Genomic DNA, 24,106 nt, shown 5'->3' on the forward strand with positions numbered 1-24,106 from the left:
GTTTTCGAGTTAATTTTTTGCTCCAGTGAAATGTTCGCGGAGCTAATCCCCAATGTCTCGCGAAATGTCTTGAATTTTACGAGAAATCGTGTGGGCAGATAAAGGAATGGTTTAAATTTGTTTGACAGCTCCATCAATAATCATTGTGCCAATGGCTATCTCCAAGGCTGGTAAAATAATGTTTTCGACATCAGAATGTGTTTTTTTTTTCTTTGTCAAAAGCTGGGCAATCTTGTAACTAGCGATTTGAGCTTTCTCGGGAATTGAGTGAAATTTCTTCAGCCTTTTTGATTGAATTTTTAAATTATTTTTTAGCATCTCTAAGTATTCATTTGGTTTGTCCTTATGTTGCGGATGATTTGTTATTAAATGACGTTGAAGTTTACTGGGAACCATCGCTTCATTTGAGAGTGCTGTTAAACAAATCATACAAAAAGGAACCGAGTTGTCTTTTTCCGATAATATAAAACCATAATTGGATGTAATTTTCTTTATATTTCGTTTTGATGAGGTGGACTTTTTATTCTGGTATTCGTCTTGTTTGCTATGACTCTCTTTCTCATTTTTCTGAGGTCACAATAAAGATTTGTCCATGTTTAAATCTAAAACTAAAAATCAATTAAAATTAACATAAAATAATTTATGTAAATTATAAATAAATCAAAAAATTAAAACTACTAGGATTACTAAACAATTTACTTAGAGACAAACCCGGTTTAAATGCAGAAATGTAATATATTCTTTTCTACTCTAGGCACAAAGCCCGAAATTTTTTGGGGAGGGGGCCAGTCGATTAGATCGACCTCAGTACGCAACTGGTACTTAATTTATCGACCCCGAAAGGATGAAAGGCAAGGTCTACTTCGGAGACACCATGAACTTACACTTGCATGGCTTAAGCTTTGAGACAAGCATATGACTACTGGCAGGATCAACCAGGTATATATTGTAGTAAAACTGCTGTTCGTCGTGTAACGTAATTAATTTATATTTATGCTCGAACTTTGCGAATTTCTTGAATCGTTGTTTCCCGAAAATCTCGCGAATATTTTTTCGCGGCACCCTAGGTATCTCTTGCGGCATACCACTGTGCTGCGGCACACAGTTTGGCAGACACTGGTGTAGATAGTGAAGAGCCCTATAGGTTTTGACGAATTAATTTATATGTCGACACACAATCAGACAGTCACCGTTCCTTCTCATTTATATAACAACGCTTATAATATCAATGGGAAAAGAATGAGCATCAGAAAATCTCGTTTGACTTTTCCTATAAATCTGCGCGCTTTCATACTTATGTAAGAAAATATTATTAACGTAGTTGTTATGTGTCAGCCATGTCACGTACTTTGTTATATTACCTGTTTTCATAGTGTCTTAGTTTACTTCCATAAAGAACACACACACACACACACACACCAGTGTATACATACATGTAGAAACATATAAATACAAATACAAGTATGAGTGGATGCATGTATGTCTGTGTATATGTGTGTGCATGAATGTATGTATATATGTATACATATATATGCATATTTGATTTAACCAAAAATGCAGAAATGACATATATATGCATATATATATATATATATATATATAATATATATATATATATATATATATATATATATATATATATATATATATATATATATAATATATATATATATTATATATATATATATATATATATATATATATATATATATATATATATATATATGTAGTGAAGGCGCATGGCTCAGTGGTTAGAGCGTCGAGCTTACGATCGTGCGGTTGTGAGCTCGAATCCCGGACCGGGCTGCGTGTTGTGTTCTTGAGCAAGGCACTTTATTTCACGTTGCTCCAGTTCACTCAGCTGTATCGACCTTTGTCTTTCCCTTGGATAACACTGGTGGCGTGGAGAGGGGAGGCTGGTATGCATGGGCGACTGCTGGTCTTGTGTCTAGGAGGGTAACTAGGTGCAATCCCATGGTCTGTGTCGTGACCGAAGGGGGTCTCCGAATATATTTATATTATACGTACGTATTTATGATTGTACCTGTTTGTGTGTCTGTGCGTCAACTGCCTTAAAAAAGTAGGAAGGGTATTCTGAATAATGTACACTACATCTGAATAAAGAAGAGATGGTCATGCTTAGAATGTCTCCGATCACAGGACTGTTCAATCAAAATGCTGAAAGATGTATGGATGTGTGTGCGTGTGTATGTGAGTGTGTGTGAGAGAGAGTGCCACTTACACATACATGAGAACTCTCACACACATCATCATTCATCATTGTTCGACCGTGGTCGAGGCAATGGAATTTACCATGTTGCGCCAGACTTCACGGTCCATCATAGCATTACGGAGGTCCTGTTGCTGGATGCCTGTATCCCTAGAGATTACATCAGGGTAGGAGAGTGTGCGCCCTCTGGTGTTGCGAGTAGATGGCTTCCAGAGGAGAAGAGTAGAAATTACTTCTTTTTCAGCTCTACAACAATGTCCAGCAAACTGGACTCTCCTACCTTTCACAAGAGATGACACAGGTGGTAGTTTCCCATATATTTGCATTTTAGTTGGATGGCGCGTACATACAAAAAAGATGTACACATGTATTGATGTATGTACGTATATATGACAACATACCCCTTCATTCACTCTTTCTCTCTCTTTCTCTTTTTCTCTCTCCCTCGTCCCCTCTCTCTCTTCCTCTTTTCTCTCTCCCTCTCTTCACACATGTCCATTTCATATATACGTACATACATCTTTCATGTTCTCTTCTCTTTCATTTTAAAACAAAAGTAAGTGAATAAAAAATGTATCATGTACACAACCCCCGTACCCTGAAGAACATACCCAAGGCATCTCGCCGTTATATGGACGGCTAATAGAAAAGCATAGGTTACTGTTGTTATTTTTGAAGATTGGTTCTTTAATCTTTTTATCCCAGCAGCAGAGAAGTATTATAAGGAGAAGGGGGATTCCTTTTAAGGTTTTACAAAATAATAATTATTTGTTTGTAAGCTCAAAATATTTTTTTGTTAACCGTGTCTTATTGAAAATGCATTCATAAATAAAGTACAGCAATGGGGAGTGGCTATTAGCGATGTAAACACCACCAAATTGTACGTATTCGTAAATTTGAAATACTTTAGTTTTTCGTTTTGTTATTGTATTACAAAATAATATTTGCATTTGTTTGTAAACTTAAAATAGGTTTTTGTTAACCATGTCTTATCGAAAATGTATTCATAAATAAAGTACAGCAATGGCTATTAGCAGTTTAGGCAACTAGGAAAACAAGTCCCCCACCCCCAACGACTTCCGCGATGCAACTATCATCACCATCTACAAGAAGAGAGACCGAGAGGATTGCAACAACTATCGGGGCAACTCACTCCTGAGTATTGCAAGTAAGATCTTCGCCCGTATCCTACTCAGTCGTCTTCTCATCCTCGCGGAAGACGTCCTCCCTGAGTCCCAGTGTGATTTTCGACCCTCTCGAGACACAATCGACATGATCTTTTGTGCCTGTCAACTCCAGGAGAAGTGTCAGAAACAACAACAGTCTGAAATGTTCATCTGGGATCTAAAGAAAGCCTTTGACAAGGTCCCCCGTCCTGCAATGTAGGCCGTCCTTACCCGGTTTGGATGTCCGGAGGACTTCATTGCCCTGGTACGCTCCCTTCACGACGGTGGGTAGGATATGCCATCAAAAGGCTCTCACAGACCCGTTTCCCATCAATGGGGGTCTTAAGCAAGGATGCGTCCTGGCATCAACCTGTTTCTCTTTGTACATGGCCGCCATGTTCAACGAAATCCCACTAGACTCGCCTTCCATGAACATGCGCTATCACTTGGATGGCGGACTCTTCAGTCTCGCACGTCTCCGTGCAAAGACGAGGACTTCCGCCATCTCAGTCCCTGAGATGCAGTATGCCGACGATAATGCCACTCCGAGCCGGACCGCAGATGGCCTACAAAGGACGGCCGAACTTTACAACGCGGCTTACAAACGTTTCGTGATGCAGGTAAACACATTAAAGACCAAGACACTGATCTAACCTGCACCAGGCCAGAACAGTTCACCCATAAACATTAGCATCAACGGCCAACCCCTAGAAATACCCTTTCGAAGACCCCCACGTATGAAAAAGACGTGGAGAACCGGATTGGGGCGGCCCACTCCACCTTCGGCCCACTCCACCTTCGGCCAACTCAGCCCACGTGTATTCTTCAATCGCGCGCTGACCATCCGGACAAAGATCATGGTCTTCCGTACCATTGTCCTGTCAACCCTACGCTTGTGAGACTTGGATGTTGTATCGCAGTGACTTCAAGTGCCTTCAACATACAATGAGACGATCACGTTACCAACAACGAGGTTCTTCGCCGCGCCTCACTACCAAGTGTCGAAGCCACCATTCTTCGCCATCGTCTCCGCTGGGCAGGTCACATCTAGCGTATGGAGCCCTCTCGTCTCCCAAGGATCATGCTCTACGGAGAACTTTCAATCGGTACAAGACCCAGAGGAGGTCCGAAATTCCGTTTTAAACACCAGCTCAAATGGACCTTGGCTCAAGCTAACATCCAGCCATCCTCATGGAAATAGATTGCCCTGGATAGGACAGCCTGGAGGACTGCTATCCGCAATGGAGCCAGCTCCTTCGAGTAGAACAGACAATAGAATGCGGAGGCAAAAGGCAGGAGAAGAAAGGAGCATCTTCAACATCCTCGACCTGCACCGACCATCCTGTACGATTTCTGCCCACGACTCTTTCTCCACCGACTTGGACTCCAAAGTCACTCTCAGCACGCACATCAGCCGTGGGGACTGGACGGAAACTGACGAACACAATGCTCAGATACGAGCTAGAGTCGACTACAGCACTGAGGAATGGCTGTTAGCAGTTTAGACTAGGCTAGGTCAGGCCTAGACTAGCCTATAGACGAACAATACGACTTAAGTCATGTCTCCTGGAACCAGTTAACGACTTAGGGTGAGGTATACCTATGTGTGTGTGTGTGTGTGTGTGTGTGTGTGTGTATACACACACATACAAATATGTATGTGTACTTTTGAGTGTGTGCGCGCACACATATGTATATATATGTTCCTACACACAGTTTGTGTACCCACATATATACATATATATATGTACATATATACATGTGTGTGGGTATATATACACGCTCTCCTTCCCTCACTTATTCAGTCACTCACTAGCAACTAGCCAACCAGTCACACACACACACACACACACACACACACCACACACACACACACACACACACACACAGAGTTAAACCGTTAGCTAAGAGCCCATAATTTATCTTCAAAACCATAATTATGTTAATGTTTGTTAAATGCGCTTTACGTTTCTCTTTTTTTTTCTTCTTGTTTCTTTAGCAGACGACCCATGACGCATCACACTCAATTCACATGAAATATTCATCCGCCGACATTGACCATATACCATGATATGATATAAACCACAGAGAAATTAGAGAAGTTCCGGAATAATTGTACGAAATCTACAATGAACCGTCTGAGAAAAGATTTAAAGGTAGCGAGTATATTATCTGCTCCGGAGGAACATCGATGGAGCGCTCAGACATACACTTTGCAAGAACTAGTTTCAAAGTTTACTTTACCACGTGTGGTAATATGCGCTGCTGAATCTTGCTATCTCAATGAAATGGAATTTGAGTTCGATCTGAAGCAGCCGCTATTGATTTTTAATTTTCGTGAAATACGAAAGCTTCAGACGAAGTGTTTGGAATATAATGAATCGGAGGAAAGTTATACAGAGAATGGACCTGACGTGATAATTCCAGAGGATTATGACGGTAGGAATTAATTATTTAACAGTGGTGAATGGTGGTGGTAGTGGTTGTGGCGGCGATGACAGTTGTGGTTGTAGTTGTGATGGTAGTAGTTGAGGTGGTGGCAGTAGTGGTATTAGTATTAGTAGTAGTGCTGGTGGTGGTAGTTGTGGTGGTGGTGGTGGTGGTGGTGGTGGTAGTAATAGTAGTAGTAGTTATTGTTGAGTAACCCTGACCATCTCTGTGAGAACAAATCTATTGAATGGAGATCAATAACCGAATGTTGAAGGAGCAGCTATACTCGGTATTGTCTGTCATTCTATGTTCAGCCATTCGTGGGTTTAACATTTTATTACATATATTCTTTTCTACTCTTGGTACAAGGCCCGAAATTTTTTTTGGGGGGGACAGTCAATTAGATCAACCCTAGTACCCAACTGGTACTTAAATTATCGTTCCCGAAAGGATGAAAGGCAAAGTCGAACTCGGCGGAATTTGAACTCAGAACGCAAAAACAGACGAAATACCGCTGAGCATTTTTGCCTGGCATGCTTAACGTTTCTGCTAGCTCGCCGCATATATTTTGCTACAGGTTGGATATCAGTGGACATAGTATGCAACTAGTTAGTTCTGAAAAGTGGAGACCATAATTGTAGTGTTAGATACAGAAAAGTGAGGAGATATCACGTTGGTAGCCTAGAAGATAAACGTATTGGTTAGTTTTGTAAATCATAGATGATTTTCATTTTGATGCAGCCTAAGAATATTGATTTCAAATTTTGGTTCAAGGCCAGTAATTTCAGGGTAGGGGATAAGTCGATTATATCGACTTATTTTATCGACTTCAAAAGGCAAAGTCAACTCCGGCAGTATTTGAACTCAGAAGGTAAGGAAGCACTCCGTCGGTTACGACGACGAGGGTTCCGGTTGATCCGAATCAACGGAACAGCCTGCTCGTGAAATTAACGTGTAAGTGGCTGAGCACTCCACAGACACATGTACCCTTAACGTAGTTCTCGGGGATATTCAGCATGACACAGAGAGTGACAAGGCCGGCCCTTTGAAATACAGGTACAACAGAAACAGGAAGTAAGAGTGAGAGAAAGTTGTGGTGAAAGAGTACAGCAGGGATCACCACCATCCCCTGCCGGAGCCTCGTGGAGCTTAGGTGTTTTTCGCTCAATAAACACTCACAACGCCCGGTCTGGGAATCGAAACCGCGATCCTATGACCGCGAGTCCGCTGCCCTAACCACTGGGCCATTGCGCCTCCACATACTCAGAAGGTAAAGACGGAAGAAATGTCGCTAAGCATTTTCCCCGGCGTGGTAACGATTCTACTAGCTCGCCGCCTTGCAGTCTGAGGATACTAATATCTGTACTAGCAGCACAGTCTTTGCTGTAATTGCAGTAGTAATCCACAGTGGAATATTGATACTATCCTTGAACTTTGTAGAGAATCAGCAACTGCTCGAGTTTGAGGTATATTTTTTGGCTCTTAAGTGGAAAATCAATGTTTTAGAAGTATTTCAGGTGGTTAGAGTCAGTGGGCTAGCGTGGGTTTTGGCCACTCTGTGCGGTAATCAATTGGGCCTCCACCTTCCTTAAACGTAACATACCATCAACTACAGCAAACGTATTTATAAAACGTGGCCTCCTTCTGCGGTTTGCCTCTTATGCTACATAAATTACGTGTTTTACTCTCAGAATAATCATATTTGTTAGCCGGAGACGTTACGAATATTACCGCACAGTTTAAGACCCCAGAAAAGCCAAGCCATGTTCACAAGGATCACATATATATAGTCAAACAGAACGAGAGTACGAATGGTTGTGCCTATAGGGTACTGGCTTTCCAGTGGAATAGCTTGAGATTTGTATCTTGTCATTATTGTTGTGGTTGTGTTACGAAACTACCCACGATCGAGTCTATCCAGCTCTTACTAGGTACCACAATATAATTTAGATGACTGCTGCACTTCGCTCTCAGTGACGCTAGCAACGGAAACTAAAGATAATTGCCAGCCTTATGTTTTCTTTTTTATTCGGAATAGGATTAAGAATAAGGCCTTTCCGCAGCAATTGTTGCAAATTATTTCAGTAGTTGCAGTATTGAAAGGGTTACACACAATTAAGTTATGTTTGTGAGCAATCATGCATCGGCTTCAATTTGAGGTTTTCTACATTCCTAATGTTTTGTGGAATGCAGGAGAAATATGTCAACCTCAACTGCTGCGGTCTCACATTCCTCCCCGCCTGTAATGTCGGTGGTCTATACTGGATGAGTTTAAGAATAAATGATGGATCTTGCTCGGTTTCGACCGTAAGTGTTTAAGTTATTTGATCTTATTTGATCGATTGAACCAATTATTGATTGTATTATTGTATAACTGGCTGTGTACTCCACAGATTTTGGGGGCACCGTCTTGAAGGGCTTAGCCAAACGAATTAGTCGATTCCAGTACTTATTTTTAAAGTTTGGTATCTATTCAATCAATCTTTCTTTGTCGAGTCACCAAGTTACAGGAATGTAAACAAAGCATCATCGGTTGTCAAGATGTGATGGGGACAAAGACGAGCACAAAGGCATACGGACGCGCGAGCACACACACACACACACACACACATAATCGAGGAGTTGCCATACCAAATTAACTAAAAAGCATTATTTAACATGATGTGGGGTGGAGATATTGAGAGAGAGAGAGAGAGAGAGAGAGAGAGAGAGAGAGAGAGAGAGAGGTTTCCAGTCAGTTATGCATGATGACGAATTACATTTGACATGTTTTATCAACAGACCTTCATTAAGCTTATTACTAAGCATTAGAAATAGATATAGTGTCACTTTTAAATCCATGTAAACTTGATTCTTTTTGTTGCTTGCTAATCCTGCTGTGATACATTATTGTAAGCAATAGGATGGTCTATTCACGTATAACGAAAGAATTTCATATAAATGACACGGATATTCGTGACGGGGGTTTTGAAAAGGATTTTCATGTTTGAAACAAAAACTCGTGACATGTGTAAAGATAAGTTATTAATTCATCGCACTATTTGTAAATATTGCCTGAGACAAGGTGCGATATTTCTGCCCTCCCCCACTCTCTTTTATTTTCTCTGTTACGTAAACACTCATGTGTAGTGATGGTGGTGGTGGTGGTGTATGCGTGTACATACAAGTATATCTGATGAGTGTCTGTGTGTACGTATGTGTGTGTGTGCATGTGTATGCGTGTGTGTGTGTGTGCATGTGTATGCGTGTGTGTGTGTGTATCTTGTTTTTTTTTTTTACTTGTTTCAGTCATTAGACTGTGGCCATGCTGGGGCGACGTCTTGAAGAAATTTTGTCGAATAAATCGACCCCAGTACTTATTTCTTAGGTACTTGTACTTATTCTATCGGTCTAATTAGTTGAACCGCTAAGTTACGGAAACATAAACACACCAACACCGGTTGTCAAGTAGTGGTGGGATAAACACGGACACAAAGACACGCACACGCGCACACGCGCACACGCGTACACGCGCACACGCGCACACGCGCACACACACCCGTACGCGTACGCGCACGCACGCACACACACAAACTTTGGAAGCACCGAATGTGTTGGTGTTTTACAGGTATGAAAGTAAATCTCGAACACTATAGTTGTGAAAACTACAGAGAAACATTGGGTATTTACCTTAGAAGCCGGAAAAAAGCTGCCAGCAAGTGGCTATGGCGATTCGAACCCCGCACCTCGAAATATACAATATTATATATCCATTACGACCGATCTTACCGATCGGTTTCTCACTAGGGGTTCCACGGAGAGTTATATATATATATATATACTAGGTTGTCGAGAAAGTTCTTGCGGTTTTTAACCTTTGAATTCAGATGCACCATATCTCGGCTCAAACGAAACTTTATTAATCGAAATAAACACCATTAGAATCAACACACTTTTGCCAATGCGAAACAAGTTTATTTATGCCAGTAGCGTAAAAATCCTGTGTTCTGGTGGCGATGAAGTCGTTGAAAGCATGTTTAGCATCGTCTTGGTTTTTGAAGCATTTCTCACGCAGGAAGTTGTCGAGGTGCTTGAAAAAGTGGTAGTCGGTAGGCGAGAGGTCTGGTGAGTATGGCGGATGAGGCAGAGTTTCGTAGCCCAATTCGTTCAACTTCTGCAGGGTCAGTTGTGCGATGTGCGGCCGAGCGTTGTCGTGGAGAAGAATTGGTCCTTTTCTATTGACCAATGCTGGCTGTTGTTGTCGGAGTTTCTTATGCATTTCATCCATCTGCTGACAGTACTTCTCCGCCTTAATGGTTTCGCTTGAATCCAAAAAAGCTGTGATGGATGAGACCGGCCGCAGACCACCAAACAGTCACCATGACCTTCTTTTGGTGCAACTTTGGCTTCGGGAAGTGGCGCGGAGCTTTGTTGGCATCCAACCACTGAGCTGAGCGTCGCCGGTTGTCGCGAAGAATCCATTTTTCGGCGCAAGTCACAATCCAGTCTAGAAACGGGTCGTTCTTGTTGCGTAAAAGAAGGGAAGACGATATTTCAAAACGGTGTATTTTTTGGTTGTCGTTCAATTCGTGCGGCATCAATTTCTCAAGTATTTCGTCACCGCTACGAAATTTCTTGAACCACCATTGTGCTGCACGTTCATTAGTGGTTCCTGGGTCAAACGCATCGTTGATATCCCGAGCTATTTCAGCAGCTTTTCGACCTAGCTTGAGCTGGAATAAGAAAATTGTGCGAATTTGCTTTTTGTCCATCTTGTATTCAACGTTCCGGAAAAAATGACCTAATTATTCAAAAAGAAAAAGAGTAACACGATTAAATAGAATGAAAACAGGCATTAAAATGATATATAAAGTCAAAGTAATTTAACGAAAATTAATTTGAAAATACATCATTTAAATTCCGCAAGAACTTTCTTAACAACCTAATATATATAATCAATATATACGACAGGTTTGTTTCAGTTTCCATCGACCAAATCCACTCTCAAGGCTTTGGTCAGCCTGGGGCTATAACAGAAGATATTTTTCCAAGGGCCACATAGTGGGACCGAACCCCCGAACCATATGGTCGGGAAGCAAATTTCTTACCATACAGCCACACCTCATCGTATGTATGTATGTATGTATGTATGTATGTATGTATGTATGTATGTATGTATGTATGTATGTATGTATGTATGTATGTATGTCATTATTCAGTGTATTTCAAGATTTCTTGCCAATTGAGAAAGAATCGGTTTCTAACCTAGATCCAAGGCTCCTTCATTGTAATTTTAACATCAACAACAGGGTATGTATGTATGTATGTATGTATGTATGTATGTATGTATGTATGTATGTATGTATGTATGTATGTATGTATTATGTATGTATGTATGTATGTATGTATGTATGTATGTATGTATGTATGTATGTATGTATGTATGTATGTGCAGATTTGTATGTTTTATCTATGTATTCTCATGCATGTAGTTGCATGTGTAGACATGCTCATATATATTTAAATGATAAACTTCTGGGAAGTTTTACACATTTTTATAGTTCCAGTGATGGATTGAATCTGTAGTCTTCGAATTAGCTTTCTCCTTTCTGGTTTTGAGAAATCTTATTTCTCAAGATTGGTATTTTGGTAATGTGTTACATATCCCAGGGTCCCAATAATTACAATAAAACCTGAACTTGTAATCTGGATAGTGTAACTTCAGATTTCTGAATAGTTCAGCATAGGTGTTCTGTTTTTCACTGATCTTCAGTTTCATGTTAACATCTGCTGGGCAGTTAATTTCCACAACTGTACACAGTTTCTCTTCACAATCCCAAATCATTATATCAGGTCTGTTGAGCTTACATTTTATTGAGGTCTTCACTGGGACATTCCATCAGTACTCCATTTTATTATGAGGGGCTATAGCTTCTACCATATTGTGGGTTCTTATCTCTTTATCCTCGGTATTTTACTTCCGACGGATTTCATTATAGAGTGTCCTACCTATAGCATCATGTCTCATCGGTAGATAATACCGTGATGACATTTTCGGACAACTGCTTATGATGTGGATGATATCTTCAGTGTGAACCTCACGTACGAATGCATTTATAGGTCTTAAAGTATGCATTTATAGGTCTTAAAGTATGTATTTATAGGTCTTATATTAAACTTAGCAAAGACCAAGGTCCTAGTAAACAAGAAACTAGAAAGGACACTTAACCCATCTAGTAAATGGCCCTGCTCGATATGTAGGAAGGGTGTAGGCAGAAATTATATTTGGTGTTCCAAGTGCAAGCTATGAACACCCTAGAGGTGCAGTGGAATAATTGGAATGTTAACAGAGAAAGTTGTGTTCGTATGCGGAGGATGTACACGAGTCATAAAGTACCACAGATACACAGGAAACTGATTTCCTGAAATGTTGCGGTGGCTGTCTGGAAGTTGTAGATAATTTTTGCTACCAAGGGGACCTAATTAACTGCGGAGGAAGCTGTACAGTACAGGAAGTGTAATTGCTAGAATAAGAGGGAGAAGTTCAGAGAGCTTGTACCTCTGATGGCAAGCAAAGCATTAGTCTTGGTGCTGGTGCCACGTACAAAACATCGATATTGGTACCACTGAAAAGGTACTGGTGCTGGTGCCACATAAAAAGCACCCAGTGCACTCTGTGGAATGGTTGGCGTTAGGAAGGACATCCAGCCGAAAGCAGACTATGCCAAGAAACTATACCAAGGGCATTCAGCCAAAACCGGACTATGCCAGAAACCAAGCCAAAACAGACTGGAACCTGGTGCGGACCTTGGCCTTACCGGTTCCTGTCAAGACGTCCGACTCATGCTAACATGGAAAACGGACGTCAAATGATTATGATGATGATGTAGTTTAAAAATCCGTGAGTCAGAAAAAAAACAGACACCCATATATTGGTCAATAGTCATCAGAAAAGACTGAAAGGAATAGTACGGTATGAGTTCTATGTCACTAGGGACCTGATAGAGTCGCCTCTGGTCGGTAGGTCTTACAGCTATAAAAAAAACAAGAAAAAGAAAACAACAAAAAGAAACCTAAAAGAACTAAAGGAAATTTGGGGGAAATAGTTTCGTTCAAATCACAGGGATAAAAATTTAGTTCCTTGGAGTTATGCCCCTTAGACTCGGACAAGCAGGGCCGCTGGAGTATAAAAGATATTTGCCTGTAGGTTAGCATTGGGGCTGGAGTGAAAGTAGAAGTTGTAGTAGTGCTGATGGGCGATGAGCAGTGATGGGGGATGATGGGGGAAGGATTAAGCTTAAAATCATTGGCTGTTATTATTATTTATTCTTTTACTTGTTTAAGTCTTTTGACTGCGGCCATGCAGGAGCACCGCCTTGGAGGGTTTAAGTCGAACAAATCAACCCCAGGACTTATTTTCAGCCTAGTACTTACTCAATTAGTCATAAATACAGCGACACCGGTTGTCAAGCGGTGAAGGGGGACAGAGACACACACCAAGATACATATATAATGTATGTATGTATGTATGTATGTATGTATGTATGTATGTATGTATGTATGTATGTATGCATGCATGCATGCATGTATGTATGTATGTATGTATGTATGCATGTATGTATGTATGTATGTCATTACATCCACCCCAGCGTTTCATTGGTACTTATTTAATCGACCTCGAAAGGATGAAAAGCTAAGTCGACCTCGGCGGAACTTGAACTCAGAACGTATGGGCGTGCGAAGTGCTGCTCAGCGTTTTGCCCGGCGTGCTCACGATTCCGCCAGCTCGCCGCCTTAATGTTAATAATAATAATAATAATAATAATAATAATAATAATAATAATAATAATAATAATAATCTTTCTTTCTTTCTTTCTTTCTCCCCCCCCTCTCTCTGACACACACACGCATACACATACACGCACACACGCGCGCGTACCCCGCATAAATACATTATTATCATTATTTTATGCATTCATATGTAGTAATCAATAGAGACAAACACGCCATGCAACACTCAAGCGCAGACTCCTCTGTCATAACACTGACCAAAAGGTCAGAAGCCATTTCGCTTTTACGAGATTATGTTTAATTCACCTTAAACAGCAAGTTACTTTAATATCATCACGTATTCATAATTATATTAAGGTTAAAAGCTACGAAAATATTGTACTTCTCTAACATGACAATGTTACCCAATTCTTGAATTCTACATCGAAGTTCATGCATTAAATTACCGTTTTTTTTAATGATGAATTGTATATAATTTATTTTCTATGTTAGATAATTAGTATGTGTAGTTTAGTCAATGGACTTTCTTGCTTACCCAGAGACTACAGCCCGATGTGTGTGTCCGTACATGTATGATGTATAAGATTTAAGCATACGGTGGGCTTCTTTCAGTTTCTGTCCATCAAATCCACTCAAAGGTTTTGGTCGGCCCGAGGCTATCGTAGAAGACATTTGGTCAAAGTGCGAAGCAGTGGGACTGAACCCAGAACCATGTGGTTGGTAAGCAAGCTTCTTACCACACAGCTACTCCTGCGCCATATATATATATATATATATATATATATATATATAATATATATATATATATATATATATATATATATATATTATATATATATATATATATATATATATGTATGTATGTATGTATGTATGTATGTATATATATAAGCTAGTTTTCTCTAAAATGTTTCGGTTTTTTATAATTCAAAGCATTTTAGCGTTCTCGTGCAGTGTCTGACATTTGAACTCGCAAACGTCTTCTATGAGTTATCTTTGAAATCTAAACTCCTAATATATAAATTATGATGATGATGATGATGATGATATATAATATAATGTTGATCCAAAGCGGAACTTCACAGATGAATGACAGGCAATAAATTTTAAAAGAAATATGCTTTTTATTACTTGGGATCTGTTCCATTTGAGAAGAAACTACGTGATTTGAATTGTTTTAAGAGGTTTCGGTTGTAAAATTGTTATGATATAGGCTATGAAAGTAGATATGTGGCCGGGTGACAGGGAAGAAGGGAGGAAGAGAGTGGATTAGAGGAGTGGTGGTAAAAAAGGAGAAAGATAGGCATAAAGAATTGAACTAAGAGACTTGTTTTGCCGTGTATTTAATTCACAGGTCTTTATGATAGTGGTGGTAGGTATTTTACAGTTTCTGATGTAAGGGAGGTTACTCCAAGGGTTTAATATAATTTTGGCACACAGCCAACTATTTCGAGAGGCAGAGGCAAGTCTATTACATTGACCCCCGTACTCAACTTGTACTTATTTTATTCGACTCTGAGAGAATACATGGCAAAGAAAATAAGGAGCTGTAAGAATAGCCGCTAAGCATTTTGACCAACGTGGTAAGATTCTACCCGCTCTCTGCCTTTACAGGTATTCAATGTGGTTTCAAATTTTGGCACAAAGCCAACAAGTTTGGGGAAAGGTGTGAGTCGATTACATTGATCCCAATGCTCAACTAGTACTTATATCACCCCAAAAGGATCAAAGGCAAAGTCGACCTCGGAGAAATTTGAACTCAGAACGTAAAGACGAACGAAATGCCGCTAAGCAACTCGCCCGGCGTGCTAGCGATTCTTCCAGCTCACCGCCTTAATAATATTATTGTAAAGCTCATCCACTGAGAAATGTGGATTTCCGTCATGATACAAGTGGTATGAGCATGCCCCGGAGAAAGTGACTGAAAATGAAAAGGTTAAACTGCTTTGTGATTTTCCAATCCAAATGAATCATGTCCTAGAACATAGGTTCTCAAACGTAAAGACGGACGAAATGCCTCTAAGCATTTCATCCGGCGTGCAAACGATTCTATCAGCACGCCGCCTTACAAGTGTTTAATATTAAGATAAAACAAAATTAAACAAAACAAAGCAATCGATTATTATGTAAAGGAATTATACAAATAAACAGTTAACGGAGTGAATATGGCTTCATATTTCTACAAGAAATATGAAGCCATGTTTGAAAACAAAACCAAAATAAAATTACTTTGAATTATGGTCCAAGATATCTGTCGGAGATGGAACAAAATTTCTAGTTTCTCCTTTGTGCATAATTCGCAGAATATCGGGCGATTTTTGCCGCATGTTTCAGAATTTTGTTATTGATGTCGAAGTTGTTTCAAAACCTATTTGTATTTTAACGAAGTGGTGTCTTATGTGTAACTGGAGTCTGAAAATTATGTGTATGTATATGTTGGTTATATCAAGTTTTCAACAAAATACAATCAGTAAACTATTTTATTGTAAACCACTTCGTTAAGGCTTTGTTGAATATTACTCTAAAAAAAGCTGAATCTTCTGAGTATCTCGCATACTAAGTTACATATTGTATAAATCCTGTCTCATGTAATTTAGAAGGTAAATATCTAACAACTGCCATTGTCTATGACGCTGATATGAGACTAGAAAATGTATCAATAACGAAACATTATATTGGTTTAACACCTCCCTGGTTTAAACTGCATTTTAATGAACAAACACACACACACTCATACATCTTTCAGAACACAAACAAACATACTGCTACCACTTTGTCATGGTACATTTGGGATTCGAAGGCCATGCATAAATATTGAAATGACTTGGAAAATTTAAGATATGCATCAAAATATGACCAAGTTTTGAGATCCTGAGATTATGAACAAGTGAATAAGTAGAAATGTTGTTCTATCCTGCGAACATCTTGAGCTGCAATTCAGATTTAATATATTATTGCGGACACAGACTTCATATTTATTGCAGATCTATTTATGTGAAAATGTTATTTACACTATACACTGTTTATTTAAATTACAGTCAATTAAAATATGTTAACCTTTAGGGAAATCTCCCTTGCGCTATTAACTGTAAGACCTGCAATATATACATTTCTATAAAGTTAACACCCTGCTTCACTCCTATCTTACACCTTCTACTCTTCACTCTTACATTCCTCTTTTCAAGCACTATTTTTCTTTATCCTCTCCCTCCACCTCATATCATAGCGTATTTTTTATTCGAAATCACTCATACTCAATTTATACAATTATTCTCAAATGAGACACCTCACAATCAATCAAAACACGTGTTTATTTTCAAATAGTTTATGATTTTGTGAAAGTTTTCCGTCTAATTACTACTGATAGATGTGCTAAGAGGTCAAATACAGAGTTGTGCTAGCAAAATCTCCGCTTCGATTACATTTTATGCAACTTTACACTCGTTTTTGTGAAATGTTTCGCGTGTACTTGGTCATTCATCAAATATGATCCAAAATAAATGAATTTCCTTTCTCCCTTGTAAGATTAAAGCTTCTTATCTGAGAGATGAATGTCAGCAAGTCTCTCAAGTGAAATAGTATTGCAGCTGTCCAGTCTACGGCAGACGTATAGTTAGATTCCGTGGATGACTTTGTGGACTTTTTTTTTCTGTCTGTCTAACCTGATATTTTATGAGTCATTATTCATAACTACATTTAAAGCGGCGAGCTTGCAGAATCTTTCGCCCGCCGACCCGAATGCTTAGCGGTATTTCATCTATCTTTACGTTTCAAGTTCAAATTCCACCGAGTTCATTGCCTTTCATCCTTTTCGGGATTGATAAAACGAGATCCAGTTGAATACTGAGGATGATATGAAATTACTGGCCTTGTGCCAAAATTTGAAAGTATTATTTATAACTACATTTGTATTTGAACTACTACATGAAGAAAAAAAGACTTCATTTCAAATTTCCCAATGCTTCAAATCACGACTCCAAAACATATTCGCTCCAGAAAAAACAAACAAACAAACATATATTCATGTATGTATACATATATATGTACGTGTGTGTATATATATATATATGTGTGTGTGTGTGTGTGTATTCATGCGTGCGTATGTGTGTATGCTTGAGTTTGTGTGAAGACAGTGTATTCATGCTACGACATGCATTCCATTAAGCGTTCCACATTTCTTTCCCAGGATGGTTCTACTGTCCAGATTGCGATGAAGACTGTCCGCCACCCTACTACGAAGACGCTCAGGCAGTGTCCGACGCAAGAGCCAAAGCTGTGATCACCATGAAGGAAACATTGGCCATACACCAGCCAGAGAGTTCAATACAGAGTGGAAAAGATTTTTACGAAGAACGACCAGTTGAACCCGGTCGAGTGTTGCGAGTGTTGAATTCCGATGTGGTGAAAGGGAAACACTTGAAACAGCTGAAACAATATCAGAATAAAACAAGGTAAATATGATATATCACTTTAAATTATGGTATCAGTTATAAGAACAACACCTTAATCCTTAGGCCCTAGGTTCGATTCCTGGACGGGGCGGCACGTTGTGTCCTTGACCAAAGCATATCACTTCATTTTGCTCCAGTTTACTCAGCTGAAAATAAATACCAGCCGAATGCAGGCACGGTTCTCTCTCTCTCTCCCTCTCTCTCCCTCTCTCTGTTCCTCCTTTCTCTCCCCTCCCCAATCTCACTCTCTCTCTTTCTCTCCCCTTCCTTCCTCTCTCTCCCTCCAGCCTTCATGTTCCCGATGTTTCGTTGGTTCACGAGACTGTGTCTATATCTGCTCGCAATTACACAGGCACCAAAAACAATTAGCGAAAGCATGGTGCACGCTGCCAGGTCATACTCGCTTGTATTGATAGTCAGATGTAATAGTGAATCAGTTGAGTTGGTGGTGTTGATGGTGGTGGTAATGGCGGTGGTGGTGGTGATAGTGAGGTATTAGTGATGTTGTTGTTGGTGGTGATGGTAGTGGTGGTGGTTGTAATGGTAATGGTGGTGATGGTGGTTGTGGTGGTGGTGGTGATGTCGTTTAGCTCTCGATCGTTTCTGGTCATCTTGCCTCTCCATTTACATTATTCAATGCAGACGTCTTTTTTAAATGACGGATGATAGGGTGTGATTTGAGGGAGGTTTGGCTGCTATTTTGTAACAGTGCTGCTATGATTGAGCAAAATCATATAGGCCCGTGGTTATTTTTGCACTTCTACTCTTTTACTTGCTTAAGCCATTGGACTACGACCATACTGGGTCACTGCATTTAAGGATTTAGTCGATAATATCAACCTCAGTACTTATTTTAGCGAATTATATTTTTCAAGCCGATAAATTACGTATATAAAAAAAAAGTATCGTTCGTTAAGCGATGTACGTGGTCTGAACAATAAGTATCCGGACTGTTGCCATAATAACGAAGCTGAAGCACATAAAGTGAAACCGCTTGACACAGCTTGAACTCCGCTGTGCATGTGCACTACATTTTAACGTTCTAGCCCACCTCCCCTGTTTACAGCAGTGCTTAGAAGGAAGGTGTGTAGCGTGTGTTCTGAAACTGAAACCCCGAATGTCTTTTTGGTCAGCTGAAATCAGTTTTCGCACAAACTTGGCAGACACACGTCTCATGCTCAAATCTTAAGCGATAATGGACTGAACTGAACCACAACTAATCTGCGCATTCTCTGATAACTCACGGATGGTGATTCGACGATTTTCCCTCACAGCTGCACGCATATCTGTGATGTTTTTCTCAGTTCTGTTGGTTGCGGGTCTCCCAGAATGTTCGTGAGTATCGACAATTTTTTCGGCCATCATGGAAGCGTCTGAACCACTCATAAACTTGAGTGCGGGTCATGCACTCCACTCCATATACTTTCTGCAACTTTTCGTAGGCCTCTGAGCAGGTATCGCCATGACAACTTTCTCAGCCATGGTCAATGCGACGGTCACACGCTACGCACCTTACTTCCAAGCGCTTCTGTAAATAGCCGAAGTGAGCTAAAACGTTAAAACTTAGTGCACACGCACAGCAGAGTCCAAGGTCTATCTTTGCCGAGCGGCTTCACTGTGCGTGTTTAGCCTCGTTACTATGGCAACAGTCCGGATACTTATTGATCAGACCTAGTAAACGTGAAAACACACTCATGTACACATGTATTCAACAGATTTCTTGAGTTTCCGTTAACCAAATGTCACTCACAGGCATGGTACTACATAGCGGGATTGAACCAGAAGAAACTACTTGGTTGCCATGCCAATTTTTTAATCACCTTGCAATGCTTGCGAGAGCGTTTGAATTTGACACAACAATCTAACAAGAAAATAAAATGTTCAAGATAATTTAGCTGCTTGTATCTTGTAATTCTTTCCTAAGTCAGTAGGAATGAAGTCTTATTGTTACAAACGTAAATGCAAAAGAACTGGCAGAATCGTTAGAGCGTCCGTAAAAATGTGCATTGTGACATTTCTACGGTTTTTTTTTTACATTCCGAGTTCAAACTCTGCTGAGGCCAACATTACCGTTCATCCTTCCGAGGTCGATAAAATAGAGTGCCACTCAAATACTGAGGTTTATGCAATCGACGGACCGCCGCCCCTTAAAACTGCCAGTCTTGTGTCTAAACCATAAGCCATTGTTAGAAATACAGTGCGATGAGAAAATTTGACCTTGGTCAGTAAGTCTTGAGCTTTAACGACTCAAACTGCCAGTTACTTTTATGTCAAAAGGACCGATACTGAGGTGATTGATGTGGTTAAAAATGATTGTAAACCATATTTCAATACATTTGATATTTGAATTTTTTTTCCAGAAAATAATTCCTGTTCTTTTGCTTTTATTACTTTCAGATTTTTGAAATGCTTCAGTGAAAGTAAAGATATCCTCCTGATTCCGTTTTCATCCAACACTGGCTTTTGTGAGCTTCCTCTTGATGGCCCAGACAGTAAAAAATATTTAACGATGAAGAATATAATTGAACGTGAAGACTTTCCATTCCGATTAAATTTAGTATGTGGTAATCTACCGCCAATTCTTGATACTTTTGTCGGAGTAGTTACGGCTAAAAGGGTAATCAAAGAATGCACAGTATTAGCTTCTACCCTGAGTAGTAGCGATCCATTATTGTTAGAATTAAAACTTGATTCCCCTGTACGTTTTTCTCTAGCTTTGAATAATCTAGACCTTCAACAGCGCGATGACTACTTAGAAGCCCTTCACGTTTGCAATAGCGAAGGAGAAAGCTATCTGCAGAATATGAAAGTTGCATTTCAAGTTTACCCAGATGTTTCAAATTTAAGCGAAGACAACAAAGATTGTGAAGAGAACTCCAGCATCACCAGAACTGATTCTATTGGGTTATTTTCTGAAATATCAGACGAGTTCTCCGTTGAAAACTGGGAACAGGACAAAAAAGACAATTCCCTACCGAGCAATTTAGCTACAGAAAAAGAGTTAAAATCTGCACCGCACAGTGAAACATTCGTTTGACTTAGCAAATTGTCTAATTGGTATTTAATTCACTATCAGTATTATCAATCTATTTGATAAGTTGGTTAATTAATTTATACATGTAATTGATATTGATCAGGTCATCAAATATCTAAATAACTAACCTTTTATTCACCAACTGGTTACATAGTACACACACACACACACACACACACACATACACACACACACACACACACACACACACATATATTGCTCATATAATACTGTGAACATTTAGTTTTGGATACTAATAAAAATTTATTATGGTTTAAAGAAAACTAATGAACCACATCTTCAACTATTCAAAAAAAGATTCGTATTAATACATATTAAAAAAAATTTCTTGTATCTTACACAAACCTTAAAGTTTCATTTTTGTTATGGTCCTAGGTTATGCTTCACTGAGCAAACCAATGACCAAAAGGTATTCCATCCCTGACCGTTCCAATTTTTGAATACATTATTCAATATATCTTTTTTTTAAAAGAGATGTGAGGATGTGATTTGAATGAAATTTGGCGGTAATTTTTAGCAAGTTCTACAACAGATGATTTTTTTACGATTTTTTTTACTCTTCGTTGTTATTGTAATTAGGTCAGCTCTGATTGAGCAAATCAAAGACGTTCCAGATGTGATCACCCTAACTTTTATTAACACATGTTGTATTCAATATTATCTAAATGTGTCCTTTTCTCTATAATACGGTAGGGTTTGATTCTAGGGAGATTTGGCTGATATTTTTAACCTGTCCGGCGATTACAATAACAAACATTTCGTCGGTTGATTTCTGATACTTGTTCGTCTCCGACAAATAGATGAAAGCCACTTCACACCATTTAAGCTGGTTGTGATCGAACAGACCCTTGATGGAAGGCGTTCTAATCATTTCCATCCTGATGTTTTTTGTATCGCACGGACTATTTATGTGTGTGCGTAACTTTGATGTCAATCCTGATCCAGCAGACTGAAGACGTTCCAGTCATGACGACCCGCACCTCACCTCAACAATTAAAAAAAAATGTTTTGTATTATACGTAGTGTATCTCAGATTACACGTTCCAACGTATCTTTTCTTGTTATTGCTGTGGTTTAACTTCCGGCTCAACTCAATCAAAGAAACTTATATAATCAAAACCAGAGACATTCTTACTGTAGAATGTTCAAGGGTGATGCTAAAAAGAATTGGCTGCTATTTCTACCATGTCGAGCGACAAGATTAATTGACACTCCATAAGCTGGTTTTGACACTCGTTGTTCAAAAGGATGAAAGTCATTTCGCGACATTTACATTCTGATGTTGGTACTAGCAGCTTGTTCTGTGTGTGCGTATTTCGTTGTACATGGAATACATTGATAAATTGAAGTGGTGTCCCGCACAAAATTTTATTAAAGGTTAAGTCCATTGCTTTCAAAACCGCTATCGAAGATTATTAAACATTAGTTATATGCAGTGAATGGTAGCAAGTGGTTTGATTGGACACCAGTTTCGATGAAGCATTTCGAACTGATGTGATTGTCTGCCTGGTTTTGCTCTGCATATCACCATACCAAAAGATGGGAAGTCTAAACGGAAAAATCTCATATATATTTACACATAATCATCTGCCCACACACATATTTATGAGTCTCTCCTCTTTCTATGTATATAATTATTTCAATAAAAATACGATTTGTTGTTGCTTAACGTCAGACTAAACGGTGAAGACATATTTACATATTGAATCAAAGGAGAACGTGATCGTATATACAAAAATGAAGTGTTATCGGGAAACGTGAATTTGTAGCCCAGCGAGTTCTCACGCTTTAATTTCTCTTTTCTCTCTTTTCCTGATACATACATACATACATACATACATACATACATATATATATATATATGTATATATTTATATATATATATATATATATATATATATATATATATATATATATATATATATATACACACAAACATATTTACATACGGATATACATACCTGCTTGCACACTTATTCTTTGTGCTGAGTTCTTTTTTTATTCACCCGCCGATATACACTCTCTTGCACATACAAACATATTCATACACAGGCGCACACGCGATGTGCACGTGCACACCCACATGCTTTTGCTTTCAAATGGGCCTTCGATACAATAAAGCAGTTGAATATTTTGTCGCCATTAATCGAAACTTTTTTTGTTTTAAATCTCTCTCTATATAAACGGCAGTTTGTCTGTGTGTGTTTCTGTGTGTCTGTTAGGTTGTACCATCACTCTGACCACGGCTTTCAACCGATTCTGATGAAACTTGACACATACACATAGCCCAATGTCATAATTCAAAACTAACGCAGCGAAAATTTTGAAAAGTTCCCCCAGTTCTGAAAAAGATCGATAAATTCGACATGGAGTCGACAATCAGAAACACAAACCACAGATGGTCTAGGGGACGCAACTCGACCTTTTTAACTATCAAAAAAAAATTTACCATCATTTTTTCCCCCATTTTTTTGCTATTTTTTGGCTATAACTCTCTAAAAATGCTTTATAGTTATTTCCCTTACAAACCCGAGCAACGCCGGGCGATACTGCTAGTCTTTCATAATTCGTAACAAATGAATATCGGATAGCTTTGTAGCATATTGGTAGATACTCCAAGCAAATCTAAACATTTTCAGTTGTTAACATCCATCTCAAATTCAACGTTAAAACTTTTTTTAAAAATTTTGGCTATGTAACTAAGTGGTTAGAGTATTCGGCTCGCGATCGCAAGTTCAATTCCTGGCGGCGCGTCGTGTTCATGAGCACGACGCTTTAGCTCACGTTACTCCAGTCTACTCAGCCGGCAAAATGTGTTGAACCTGTAATTCAGTGACACAGAAACTGTCATTCAGTGTTACACTCAGTCTCCCTTGAACTATTTTAAGGGTACACATGTTTGTGGAGTGCTCAGCCACTTGCACATTAATTTCGGATCAGCTGAACCATTCATCGTCGTAACCGGAGGAATGCCAGTTTAATACTCTGAAATAAAATCTCTATA

General features: G+C 39.2%; 2 protein-coding genes across 3 annotated transcripts in view; one reads left to right on the forward strand and one right to left on the reverse strand.

Annotated features, from left to right (window-relative positions):
* LOC115214103 overlaps window positions 1-22,927 on the forward strand; it is a 33,635-nt gene extending 10,708 nt beyond the window's left edge. The window contains exons 2-4 of one of the 2 annotated variants that reach the window (XM_029783156.2): window positions 5,396-5,835; window positions 17,783-18,047; window positions 20,445-22,927. In XM_029783156.2, coding sequence (XP_029639016.1) covers window positions 5,526-5,835; window positions 17,783-18,047; window positions 20,445-21,084 — 1,215 coding nt within the window. In that variant the 5' untranslated portion in view covers window positions 5,396-5,525 and the 3' untranslated portion in view covers window positions 21,085-22,927. The remainder of the gene's footprint in view (window positions 1-5,395; window positions 5,836-17,782; window positions 18,048-20,444) is intronic. The other variant, XM_036504705.1, reaches the window with a different exon arrangement.
* Window positions 112-3,793, reverse strand: LOC115214386 (protein FAM200B-like). Its single transcript, XM_029783581.1, has 2 exons — window positions 3,713-3,793; window positions 112-567 (listed from the first exon to the last, which is right to left on the reverse strand). The coding sequence occupies exons 1-2, from the start codon at window positions 3,791-3,793 to the stop codon at window positions 112-114; spliced, it is 537 nt and encodes a 178-aa protein (XP_029639441.1).
* Window positions 22,928-24,106: the final 1,179 nt, after the last annotated feature.

The sequence above is a fragment of the Octopus sinensis genome, linkage group LG7 (genome assembly GCF_006345805.1).
Source record: "Octopus sinensis linkage group LG7, ASM634580v1, whole genome shotgun sequence".
Lineage (NCBI taxonomy): Eukaryota > Metazoa > Mollusca > Cephalopoda > Octopoda > Octopodidae > Octopus > Octopus sinensis.

What these genes read in the sequence shown, in the direction of transcription:
- LOC115214386 (XM_029783581.1), bottom strand. Translation starts at nt 3,793, where the DNA reads ATGGCGGCCATGTACAAAGAGAAACAGGTTGATGCCAGGACGCATCCT. An exon ending in CATTGATGGGAAACGGGTCT is followed by an intron (nt 568 to 3,712) that starts GTGAGAGCCTTT and finishes TTGTGACCTCAG; the next exon opens with AAAAATGAGAAAGAGAGTCA.